Raw genomic sequence first — 12,539 nt, forward strand, 5'->3', positions numbered from 1 at the left:
TAACTACAATTCCCAGGATTATTAAAAGGAACCCATGAGTGACTGTCTCACTCTACCTAATAGTATTGCCACTACATAGCTATGACAATCTCCAAACCCCAATGTGGACATCTGCATACTGGCCATGCTCTATGTGCAGGGCTGGAGAAGCTGTGCAACATCAGTGAGGTGGGGGTGAGGACTTTGACTCAATGGGACATCTGTGTATGGTGAATGCATGAAAGGTGCTTTAGACTCTTTTGCTTCCAGGAAATCACGGAAGCTGATATTCTACTGCTGTATGTAGTATTTCCCCCACTGTTTTAATTGGCTCTCTGTGTGTACACAGCCATGCAAATGTGTGTGAGAGAGTGCATAGGAAGTCCACTGCAGGCCACTAGGCGAGTGCTTTTCATGTCATTAATCAGGTCCTCCCTGCAGGCTTTTTGTGCGACTCTGGGTACATTCAGATGTGGGGAGTATTACATTAGTTTTCCTGATTATAATGCAAGTGCTTCCATCACATATCTGAATGTTCCTCTCAAATGGCAGTCCTTGTTGCATCATGGAATTGTGGCTTTTTGATAGAAATACCACCTTCTCGCAATGAATTTCATTCACACCTGTGGGTGTGGGGCAACACAACAGCAAGTGTCATTGGTCAACATTGCTACTCCCTTACCTTTTCCACACATGCCTGCTTTTGCTCCCCCATGATCCCCACCCCCATAAAGACAGCAATGGGGGGGGAGTGTGCCACCCTCACAATTCATCACTTTATTCAATTTCTTTAACACAGAAAATTGTGGGAGTAATCTGCCATGTGAATGCAGCCTAAGTCTTGATGCAGTTGTGTGGGGTGGTTTTGAAGTCTGTGGCTGCAAAGAGCCATGTGACAATTTCTACCTTCTAAAGTATAATCCTGGATACAACTAAGGAAAGGGGCTTTGAGTTCTTTCTTTTCTAGAATAGGGCAGAGCTGATAATGATAGCAGATGGAAGTGGCAAAGCTACACCTCTTTACTCTGTTGGTTGCTTTGGATTTGATCTGTGAGCCACTAGGTTAGGTCTGTGAGCCACTATTTTTGTCCAAATACTTGTCTTCATATCACATATATAGGAGAAGCAGTCTATTTGAACAAAAGCTTCATGAGAACAGGAAGGATATTCCCAAAAGCCCACAGATACAGCAATTCTTTGCTTGCTTGCTTGCTTTTAAAGATTGCTGTAGCTGTGAAAGGTGGTCAAGGGTGTGTTGGGGGGGGGTCTGAACGTGCTTTTTGAATAGGAGATGCAATGAGGAAGGGTGATTTCTCAGGAATGTTTATTAGCCAAGAGTGAGACCTTTCTGGAGGGAATGATTGATTGTCGTGCAGCATATAGCATGAGCTACATCAAATTCTCAGCAAGTGCAAGACATAAATTCTGGATGCCTGGTGAAAGGGAGCCACTAATGGGCATATATCTGAACCAATCATGTTATACCACTTGCACTAGGAGAACTTCATTGGCTCCCATTGTGCATCTGGGATCAATTCAAGGTGGTGGGTACAGTCTAGGTATGAGTGGGGTAGGGAATTGATGCGGTTTGTATTTAAAAGAGAACATATACAACCCACACTTTCTGAAGCAGTATGAAAATGGAAACTCATCTTTCCGTTGAAACTCACTATCCTCTGAATTTTTCAGTCTAGTTCTCCAGCTAAGTACAGTGTACAAAAATACTTATAACTAAGCATATATTAGAGAGCATAACATACACAAATGCATTACATTAGGAGAAATTATTTTGCAAAAAAATTGTATATTAGGCAAACATACATATCAAAACATGTACACTGTGAGAAATTCACATCAAAGTGTTGATGACTTTTCATAAGGATTTTTAAAAATGCATACTGATGTGGAAATGTGAACTTAAGGAAAATGAGAAACTGAACTGACAGATTCACTCATCCCTAGCCCAATTCCTGAAGTCCCAAACCCAAAGCACAGTCCCATAGAGTTTCAGTCAAAGCCCATCAACATGGGCAGCTGAACAGACACAGCACCTCAGCTCTGCTGCCCTTTTGTAATTTGCATGCTGATTGCAACATCTGGGCTTGATGAGGCTTCTGACCCCCACCTGTGCCAAGCCTACTCCAACTGAGGAATCACATGCTTCCTCTCAGAGCTAGCAAGCTCCACCTGGCCAGCTAGGAAGCTGGGCTTGGGGCCCTTGCCTGCCTCAACCTCCTAGAGTGCCACTCCCATTGCTCCCTACACCTCAGCGACTGCCTTGTTTGTGGAGACAGGGTCCTGTCTGTCTCCATTGATGGGTCCTGCTGCTCTGGTTCCTGTGCACTGACCTCCACCCCCTCACCAGCCTCCATTACCCTGTGAGTACTTTCTTCCCCATGCCCTGCTTGCCCCAGTGTGCCCCAGTCCTGGCTACACCTCTCGCCAAAATCCTCTTCCTCCTCCCTGTTGTCCTGCCAGTGCATGACACCATGAATTGGATGCAGCCCACGAGTTCTCCACATCTGACCTACACCCTCCCCTTCTCATTCTTTGTCCCCTACCACCACAATTAGACTTAAGGGGGGGGGGACCTCCTTCTGAAGACTATCAATCATTGTTGTTTTCCCAAGCCTAGACACAGGGCCCAGAGCCATTACGCATTGCAATGTGTGTGAGAGAACCCTTTTCACAGCAAAAATGCTGCCTGTGACATTTAGGCTTGAGGTAAGGCTTGAGGCTGTAATATGAAGCACTTTGAAAAGAAACAACAGCTAAATTATCACACAGGGTTAGAGAGATTGCTGTTTGATGTGTGGTCCTGTATTAAGTATATCTTTGTGTTATGTAAGTAGATGTTTGTATTAAGTGTGCATGTGCCATTCCATCATTTTTTGTGTAGTAAGGATTTGTTTGTGTGTATCCATGCGTGTGTGTTGTTGTGTGAGTGTCTTGATGTGCCAACTTTTGGAATGCCGCCCTCAACAGCTTTGAACTGTGACAATGTAGGCCTCAGACAGATAAATATTCCTCACTCCTGTCCTGTATAAATATACCTGAAATTTAACACCCAGTGCTTTTTCCCCCCTAAAAAAATGTTTAGGGGTACCCACATTTTAACTTAAGGAAATCACCATTTTATAGTTCAAAATATAGTGGAAGCTCGGGTTGCAAACGTAATCCGTGACGGAGGCACGTCCGCAACCCGCAGCATTTTGCACATGCGTGAGCGGCAAAACCCGGAAGTAACCCTTCCTGGTACTTCCAGGTTTCCCGCGGTCCGTAACCTGAAAACACGTAACCCGAAGTGTCTGTAACCTGAGGTACCACTGTACAGTAAATGGGCAAAAGTATATAGATTCACAAAATGTTTATTGGTATGCGTACCCCCAGGAAAAAAGCACTGGTAACATCTGTGTGGAGGACTCATCTCTGGGACTTCCCATCTTCAAACATGAGGTGGGTTGTGACTGGCAAAAAGGCCTTTTCAGAGCTCTCTTTATGGAATCTGCCCTGCATCAAATTCAGCTGGAACAAAATCCCACAGGATTTTTCCTTGTTGCAGTGGGTGAGCTCCTTGAATTTACTTTGTTTTGTACCAGAATAGAACCCCAAGAGCCAAGGGTGAAAGACATGTAATTAGAATTAAAGAACTGGGAGTCTCTGAGCATACACTCATAATTTGTTTTCAGTTTTATAACTAACACTGCTTTCACACAGAAGTCTACTTGTGATTACTCCAAACTTCATTTCAGCAGCCTGATCTGCCTTGGAAAAGTCATGTTGTTTTTGCTATTATTAAATAATTGGGCATCATCCAGTGATGCTGATCTACTGCAAATGTTCTCCACTCTGCCCATCCCTCGCTTAGGAGCTTGATTCACTGTGTTAGATTGAGCCATACTTGGTATGGTGACTTCTGAAATCATTACAAGGGGCAGAACAGAATGCTCTGGATAGAGGCAGAATATAGTTGCAACAATTCCCTCCTCCTCCTAAGAGTCTATTTGTGCATCTCCACTACAACCTATCTTTCAATTTATTTTGTGGTTCAGTATGTTCCCCTTAAGTGTAATTATGCTTGAAGGAGAGAGAGGAGGGGAAAGAAAAGACTTATTCTAAGCAAATATTCACTTCATTAGCATCAAATTGTGTTCCCCCTTTTTCCTTCTTTCGTTGCTTCCTCCAGCAAATTTGGCAATTCAATTGCAAAGTGCCCAATGGGGATCTCAGCGTGAACTCTTTCATTTTTCTTTCAAATGCTTATGCTCACAACCATCCTGCCTTTAGCACAGAGCTCAGCCATCCCAAGTGCTAACCTTGCCTGCGGCCTTGTTATGGCGAAAATGCTGATGTCAACATTTCCTTTTTATCTTCCTCCTCCTTTGATGCCCAATAACAATCTGATTCCTGTTAACTTTCTCTTTCCCTTTACTTATACAGTTCCAGGTGGAGATCACTGATGCCAGTGGCAAAACCATAGAAGGCCCAGTCCCTCTAGATATCATCATTATTGACCAGAATGACAACAGGCCTCTCTTCCGGGAAGGACCTTACATTGGGCATGTCATGGAGGGGTCTCCAACAGGTAAACTAACTGCAGACATACTGCAATTGCTTATAGGTTTTGTTTCTCTGCAAATTTTATGCATGTTTATCCACTTGAACTCAATGTATTCTGGTTGACCATGATTGACAGGGCTCATTTGACACAGGGACTGTGAACCTGTGGCTCTCTGCAGATTGCTAGACCAATGACTCTCCACAGATGTCACGGGACCATTGGCCATGCTCACTGGGGTTGATGGGGGTTAAGAGTACAACACCACCTGGAGGGCCAGATGTTCCCCATCCCTAATTTATATCATCAGGGACGATGGAGGATAACAGATATAATATGAATAAAAGGAAAAGGCAGTATATAGAATGCAATCAGTAACATGCTAAAATGAGCTAAGTGTTGCCAGTGTCACATGGAAAACATTTTTGTTCCCTGAGCTCACTTATTCTAGATTTTTTTAAAAAAATATGGTTGATAATGGTTTCTTGTGCAGGATTTTTTTTTAAAAAAAAGAATCCAGATGCTCCATTTGAAAAGTGTGACTTTGATTTTGAATTATGTGGTGGATACGTCGTGCATTTGTTTGTTGTAAACTGACGTAGTCATAGAAATGTAAAACTAGTTCATTGCCATTTTTGCAACACATCTGGGCTCTCCCACTGAGACTGTGACCACTCCTGAATGAAAAATGCCTGCTGTATTATTATTTGGGGACTGGCTTGATGTAAGGTAGTGCGCCAATATACTAGAGATGCAGGAAATTGTTTTCAAAGATTGTTAATGCACTTCTTGCAAAGCAAGACAAAAGTTTGTACTGTAAGGAGGGACATAAAACAGTGAGATTGTGATGTTGACTACAAATGTAATAGAAGTGGGGAAAATCTGAGGAAGCACAACAAGGCTGCACCACTTCAGATTGTAAGTTGGAGTTGCCTTGTTCAAAAGTTTTCCCAACTACAGTGGTACCTCAGGTTAAGTACTTAATTCGTTCCGGAGGTCCGTACTTAACCTGAAACTGTTCTTAACCTGAAGCACCACTTTAGCTAATGGGACCTCCTGCTGCTGCCGCGCCATCACTGCACGATTTCTGTTCTCATCCTGAAGCAAAGTTCTTAACCTGAAGCACTATTTCTGGGTTAGCAGAGTCTGTAACCTGAAGCGTATGTAACCTGAAGCATATGTAGCCCGAGGTACCACTGCAACACAAATACATATACGCACATGCACACAGTATTCCTGAAAATTTTGTTAGCATATTATTTACAAACATAGTGGCCTAACTCATGTCTTGCTGGCATTTTTATTTTATTTTTTTATTTTGATAAAGAATGGGTGAATAAAAAATGGCACCTGCTCTCTCTAGGAAACTTTCCTTTATCACAAATGTGCCTTTGAATCCAAACCACTATTGTCAGGCATGGGAAACATCTGGCCTGCTGGCCATATTAGGCCCAGTTCCTACTAGATGTAATGTATGGCTCGGCAGGTAAAGATACAAATGCAGAGTGCACTCTGTATTGTTCCTTGGAAATCAGGCCTCGCTGAGAGCAGCATTCAGCATATCAATGCTAACACTGCTGTGATTGACACCTTTGGCCAGTTTAGATAACAAAACTGTTTGCAAATGTGGTGCATATCTGAACTGAGCCTGAAAATGGACAAAATGGGGCTTGCAGTGAGTCCATTTGAAGGCTTTGTCAGCACCAGTCAGCATTCAGAGGGGTATCACCTCCATGGCTAGTCGCTGTTGATAGCCTTACCATCCAAGGATTTGTCCAGTTTCCTTTTAAAGCTATCCAAGTTGGTGGCCACCATTGCCTCCTGTGGGAGTGAGTTCCATAGTTCAACTATGTGCTGTATGAAGTACTTTCTTTTATTTATCCTGAATCTTCCAACATTCAACTTCATTCTTTGTCCATTAATTCTAATCTTGTGAGAGAGGGAGGGAAACATTCCTCTACCCACTTTCTCCATGTCACACATGATTTTTATAAACTTCTTCCAAGTCACCATTTACTTGCCTTTCCTCTAAGCGAAAAAGTCTCAGTTGCTGTAGGGGAGTTGCTCCATCTTTTTGATCCTTTTGGATCCCCTTCTCTGAACCTTTTCCCAACTCGGCATCACTATATAATTGTGGACGATCAACCATATTGCCATTTAAAAATCCCATTCTTCCCAACCACCCTGATTTTTTCTTTCTTTCTATTTTTTATAGCAAGAGGGTTTTATAGGAAATAAATTTCTTAGCAGGACAGATGTTCTGGCTCTTTTGTTGTGTTGCAAAATGATTCCGTGTCCCCAGTGATCAAATGTCTGGGTTCCTTAATTAGGGGAGAAACTATAAAAGCTGGAGTGATATTAAACTTTATTTTTAAGCAAAGATAAAAATTGCTGAAGCCTGCAATGGAAAGCAAAGCAAATTCCCATTAGTCAATGTGACACCTACATTATTTTTTTTAATGAATACGCTGGTGCAGGGGGAGCCAGTGTGGTACCCTGCAAATGTCAGTGGATGCAAAGGGTGGCAGTAAATGCTAGTCCTACTCAAGAGTAGACCTATTGAAGTTAATGGGCATGATTAACTTACTTTCATTAACTAACTTAGTTGGTCTTTAAGGTGCTACTGGAAGAAAAAAAAATTTTTGTTTTGACTATGGCAGACCAACACGGCTACCTATCTGTTACTTTCATTAATTTCAGTCGGTCTCTTCTGAGTGGGATTTATTTTATATACTTTACATGTGTGTCCTGTATTTCTGTCAATGAGCCAAAGGTGGCATACATGGTTCTCCCCATCTCTGTTTTATCCTCAAAACAACCTGGGAAATAGGTTAGGCTGAAAAACAGTGACTGATCCAAGGTCACCACAGTGAGCTTTGTGACTGAGTGGGGAAGTAGTAATGGTCACCAACTTAGGTGGCTTTAAAAGAGGACTTAGGTGGCTTTTGTCTTGACATGGAGACATACCAGGTAGAATAGACCCCCGTCACTCCTTGAATGGATGTACACAGCATCTTCAGTCAAGTTGAAGGCTCTTCTTACATTCTTAGAATTTTTCACTGCTCTAAAAGATGCTCCAGACTGCATCTGTGGTGGTTGGCTATTCAAGACAGCTTCAGATGGAGCCAAGCATTCCTAGCTCTCCCCTCAGTAGTTCCTGATGCAAACTGATGCAATTTCTTTTGTGTGAATGAGATCTGCATTGTAACCTGACTTCTTTGCGATTGCCACAGGCGTACATTTTCACTAATAGCACCATTAAAGAAACTCTGAGTTCTGTCCATGAGCAAGGACAAACCCCCAATTTCTTTTCTTCTTTACCAGAGAAACAAAATTATAGATAGCTAACTCTCTAGAAGGACACTTTGTTGTGCCGGAGGACTGTATTCATAATGATCTAGTGAGGATGTTATCATATCACAGGTGAATGCGAGAGGCAATTACTGGCTGCACTTCACAAGCAGAAGCCATCCACTGTCTACAAATGAGCTTAGCGAGGGGACAGCTAGCCAGACACTTAACAGGCGTGCTGGCCTTTTGGAAATTTCAAAGCTGACGAAAGCTGCTGTTTTCTCCCTCCTTCCCTCACTTAGGATTGCTTAACAGTCATCACTAGGATCCTATTTCATTTGCTTGAGTCAGTTTGCACCAGTGATTCCTCATATGTTTTGACTTCTATCCGCAGCTTGGAGCAAATCCTCCTAAGCCCAAAATGTGTGTGTGTTTTTTTAAAAAAGAGTGGCTGGTTAAAATTGCTTTTGAATCACATTTAGAAAAGAAAAGAAACATTGGCAACTTGTTTTTCCATTAAGCCATAATAACCCATGTATATTGCATTCCAGCTGAGGAACCCCCAAAGCAGAACTGATGGAAAGTGCCTGTAAAGAATTAGCAGGAACAAAGGGGCATTGAGAACAGCACATGGCATGGAATTAAGAACAGTAGCCTTGAGGAACATTTAGTATCATAAAACCATCATTTGCAGAACTGGATGCAGAAACAGGGAAGGGGCTTGTCTAACGCAGGACATGCATTATGGATGACCACATGCTAGGAGGTTGTAAGCTGCTGTCATTCATGGAATATGGTTTCACAGAAGCAGCCTCCTCATCAGTGGTGGCTGGTGTCCATCTGGACTGGTAAGGCAGAAGAAAGAGAGGCCATCAGTAGGTGGAGGTGGAGCCAATAACAGGCAGAACTAGAGCCAGTGACAGGCAGAAGCAACCAATTCTAGTTTTGTCCCTATTTTCCTCCCTGCTGAGTTCTACAAAGGGCAACACTGAGGCCAAGAAGGAGGAGGAATCTGACAGGCAGTGCTGCCACCCCTGGACTGGATGCAAGTAACAAGGCAGGCAGTGGGGGGCTGGCGGAGGGCAGACTGGGCACTGCCCATTGGCCCTAATGGACCACCTTGCACTGTACCTCTAGGCACATTCAGCATAGAAGGCTGCCCTCTTTCAGTTAATCTGATACTAGCAGCAGCAGCAGCAGCAAAATCAAGGTTAGTGTGGAGATGCATAGAAATGAGATCTTCATCAGCAGGGTGCAGGAATCAAAAGACATTAGGCAAAGTCATCAATACCAAAGTTCACCTGGGGAAATGGGCAAAGCTAGAGTTAATTCTTCCCCCATTGTCCATTCTGCAGCAATTATTGTTTGATGCTTATGTCTCCTGGGTTATAATGAGAGTTGGTCTGCTGTTGTGTTGTTTGTGTGTGCGTGTTTGCATGCCCAATTCAGTTTTGCTTGTGATTGTGTCTGGTGCGTAGGCAGGGGAAAAATAGGGCCACTTAAGCTTTCAAATGACTAAAATTGCATTCAATTTGCTGAGCACGACAGGATCTCTTCTTGGCTATGACCTGTGATTCTAACAACCTCAGGGAAACTACGGGGGTTCTCTTAAGAGCTTTCTGTAGTCAGCAGATAGAATAGACATGTTCCCCCCCCTTCCCTTTCATATACAAAGCACTTCTAGCAGAAGAACCCATTCACAGACAATTTTGTTTCCTTACTGCTAAGTACATCCATAAGTGTGTCCTTGAATAAAATCCAAGGTGTTCCAATTATTAATCCACTACAGCCAATACAGATCTTCTCCCACCTCCTGGGCCTTTGCATGCTTACTATACATGCACAGACAATTGACTTCCATACCTGGTTTTGTGTTTTAGGACAGAACATGAATCTAAATCAGGAGCCAGCATCGTGTAGTGGTTAGAGTGCTGCTTTGGGCAGCAGCTACTGAGGGTATGATGCCATTGTGACCTGTCTGGAGGACAGGAGTTGAGTATACCATGTGGCTTCCCCTGAGCACCTTAAACTAGTTAGCTACCCCCAGGTGCTTTGGTGCTGTCCAATCACTAATGCTGAAGTAAGTTTCACATGTTGGTCTAGTTGATATCTGTATGTGGAATGGGGTTTGTGTTTACCTCATGCATCATAATGTATTGACCTGGAACACAGGAAGCTGGCTTATTCTGATTCAAATCATTGGCCCATCTAGCTCAGTCAATACTGATTCTCTTCAAAGTTTCAGGCAGGGGACACCCCAACCCCACTTGGAGGTGCTGGGGGGTTGAACGTTGGCCCATCTGCATGCAAAACAGATGCTTCACACTTGGCCCTGGCACTGCCTGACCTACTTCTGCAAATACCTTCATGCTAAATGTTACATGTTCAACACTCAAAGCAATAGTATTATTTATAGCATTCTGCCTACAGAGTTTTATGAAAATAAGCAACACCCTGATTGATCAGTGGAGAAAACCTTGTAATGATAGTTACAAGTAAATTACAGACATGCAATTAGACTATTGCTAGCTCTAATGATCTTAAATTAAAACTGTGAATAAAAACATTCAGGGCAACATCAAAAGCAATTTTGTGTTTGTGTGTTACATACTTCACAGTGAGAAACAAATCAGTATAAACTCCTTTTGATGTTGCTTGCTTTTAAAGACCGGAGGGGGTGAACTTGCTGTGCAGTTTGGGTATGAACTCAAGAATTACGTTTGATACTAAAGGTCCAAAGGGAAACCCCCAAAGTAAATCTTGTCTGGTTCTTGACTTGCCACTAGATTCAGCTTGTTCATGTAGTTCAGAGGTGGCCAACACGGTGCCTTCACAATCTTGTGGATACAGTTTCCATCATCTCTGAAATTTGCTCAGATTAGTTGGGGCTGGTGAGAATTGAAATCCAGTAGCATTTGGAGGGCACCATGATGGTTATTCTTGATATAGAATCATACAATTATAGAATTATAAGGTACCCCAAGGATCAGCCACTCCAATTTCCTGCAGTGCAGGAATCCCAACTAAAGTATCTATGATAAGACATCCAACCTGTGCTTAAACATCTCCAATGAAGGAGAATTCACCACCTTCTGAAGGCATCTGTTCCACTGTTGAATAGCTCTTACCATCAGAAAGTTCTTCCTAATGTTTAGTGGGAATCTCCTTTCTTTTGTAACTTGGTTACAAAGCTGTTGGTACAGGTCCTACCCTCTGGAACAGAAAAAAACACAAGCTTCCTCCATCTTCCATGTCACATAGCATTTCTCATTCTTCTCCATACAGAGGATTTACCATGTGCTTGTTCTTCCTCTTGCTTCAAACATAGCCAAATAAACATTTTTGATTATTTTTAACCTCACTTTCAAGCCTCATTCTGAGCTTTGGCCTGCCTGACCTTTCCCCCACAACTGTTGACTGCACATGTATACTCTCCCTTCATGTTTTCCCATTTTTATACATCCCTTCTTAAATCTCAACTCATCTGTAAGCTCCTTATGCAGCTACACTGGTTTATTTAGATGCCTCTCACTTTTCATTCATTTGTAGCTTTCATTTGTCCAGCTTTGTTTGTATGTTAGGCATATTTCTTTTGAGATGTTGGTTCATCCAGCTGTGATTGGCACAAGGTCTCCTAGTCTTAGTGAGAGCTCACTCTCAGTACTGCTTTCTTAGATCCTTAGATATCAGGAACTGTACCCAGGACCTTCTGTGTGAAAAGCATGTGCTCTTACACTGAAGTATGTCATCATCCCCTTATTTTAATCTGTCTTATACAGCATCAGAGCATTGATCCATCTGACTAGCAGCAAATCATCCATGCCTTGGTTTTCTATCTCCATTGTCCTTTTAATTGGACATTGCAGTGATTGAATTCAGAATTCTGTGTCCAGGGCAGCTGTCAACCAGCTCCATCTGCTACAAAGGCTGAGATCCTATCTGCCCATGGACTGTCTCGCCAGAGTGGTGCATGCTCTAGTTATCTCCCGCTTGGGCTACTGCAATGTGCTCTACGTGGGGCTACCTTTGAAGGTGACCCGGAAACTGCAACTAATCCAGAATGCAGTAGCTAGACTGGTGACTGGGAGTGGCTGCCAGGACCATATAACACCGGTCTTGAAAGACCTACATTGGCTCCCAGTATGTTTCCGAGCACAATTCAAAGTGTTGGTGCTGAACTTTAAAGCCCTAAATGGCCTCGGCCCAGTATACCTGAAGGAGCGTCTCCACCCCCATTGTTCAGCCCGAACACTGAGGTCCAGCGCCAAGGGCTCCCTCACTAAAAGAAGTGAGGTTACAGGGAACCAGTCAGAGGGCCTTCTCGGTAGTGGCACCCACCCTGTGGAATGCCCTCCTGTCAGACGTCAAGGAAATAAACAACTATCTGACTTATAGAAGACATCTGAAGGCAGTCCTGTTTAGGGAAGTTTTTAATGTTTGAAATTTTATTCTGTTTATAATGTTCTGTTGAAAGCTGCCCAGAGTGGTTGGGGAAACCCAGCCAGATGGGCGGGGTAGAAATAAAAAAATATTATTATTATTATTATTATTATTATTATTATTATTATTATTATTAAGCCCTGCATTCATTTTTTACTGTACTTCCAACATATCTGTAACTCAGGACAATACTTGTGGCAATAGAGTGGAATGTTCCACTTCAGGATACAGGTGGTCCTTAAAAAAGGGGGGGGGGGGTAATGTCCTGCTG

The 12,539-nt window shown here is 42.9% G+C and overlaps 1 protein-coding gene across 1 annotated transcript in view; it reads left to right on the plus strand.

The window, feature by feature from the left end:
* Positions 1-12,539, plus strand: part of CDH13 (cadherin 13) — a 589,050-nt gene that overhangs the window by 344,425 nt on the left and 232,086 nt on the right. The window contains exon 6 of the mRNA XM_053400135.1: positions 4,420-4,564. Coding sequence (XP_053256110.1) covers positions 4,420-4,564 — 145 coding nt within the window. The remainder of the gene's footprint in view (positions 1-4,419; positions 4,565-12,539) is intronic.

The sequence above is a fragment of the Podarcis raffonei genome, chromosome 8 (assembly GCF_027172205.1).
Source record: "Podarcis raffonei isolate rPodRaf1 chromosome 8, rPodRaf1.pri, whole genome shotgun sequence".
Taxonomy (NCBI): Eukaryota; Metazoa; Chordata; class Lepidosauria; order Squamata; family Lacertidae; genus Podarcis; species Podarcis raffonei.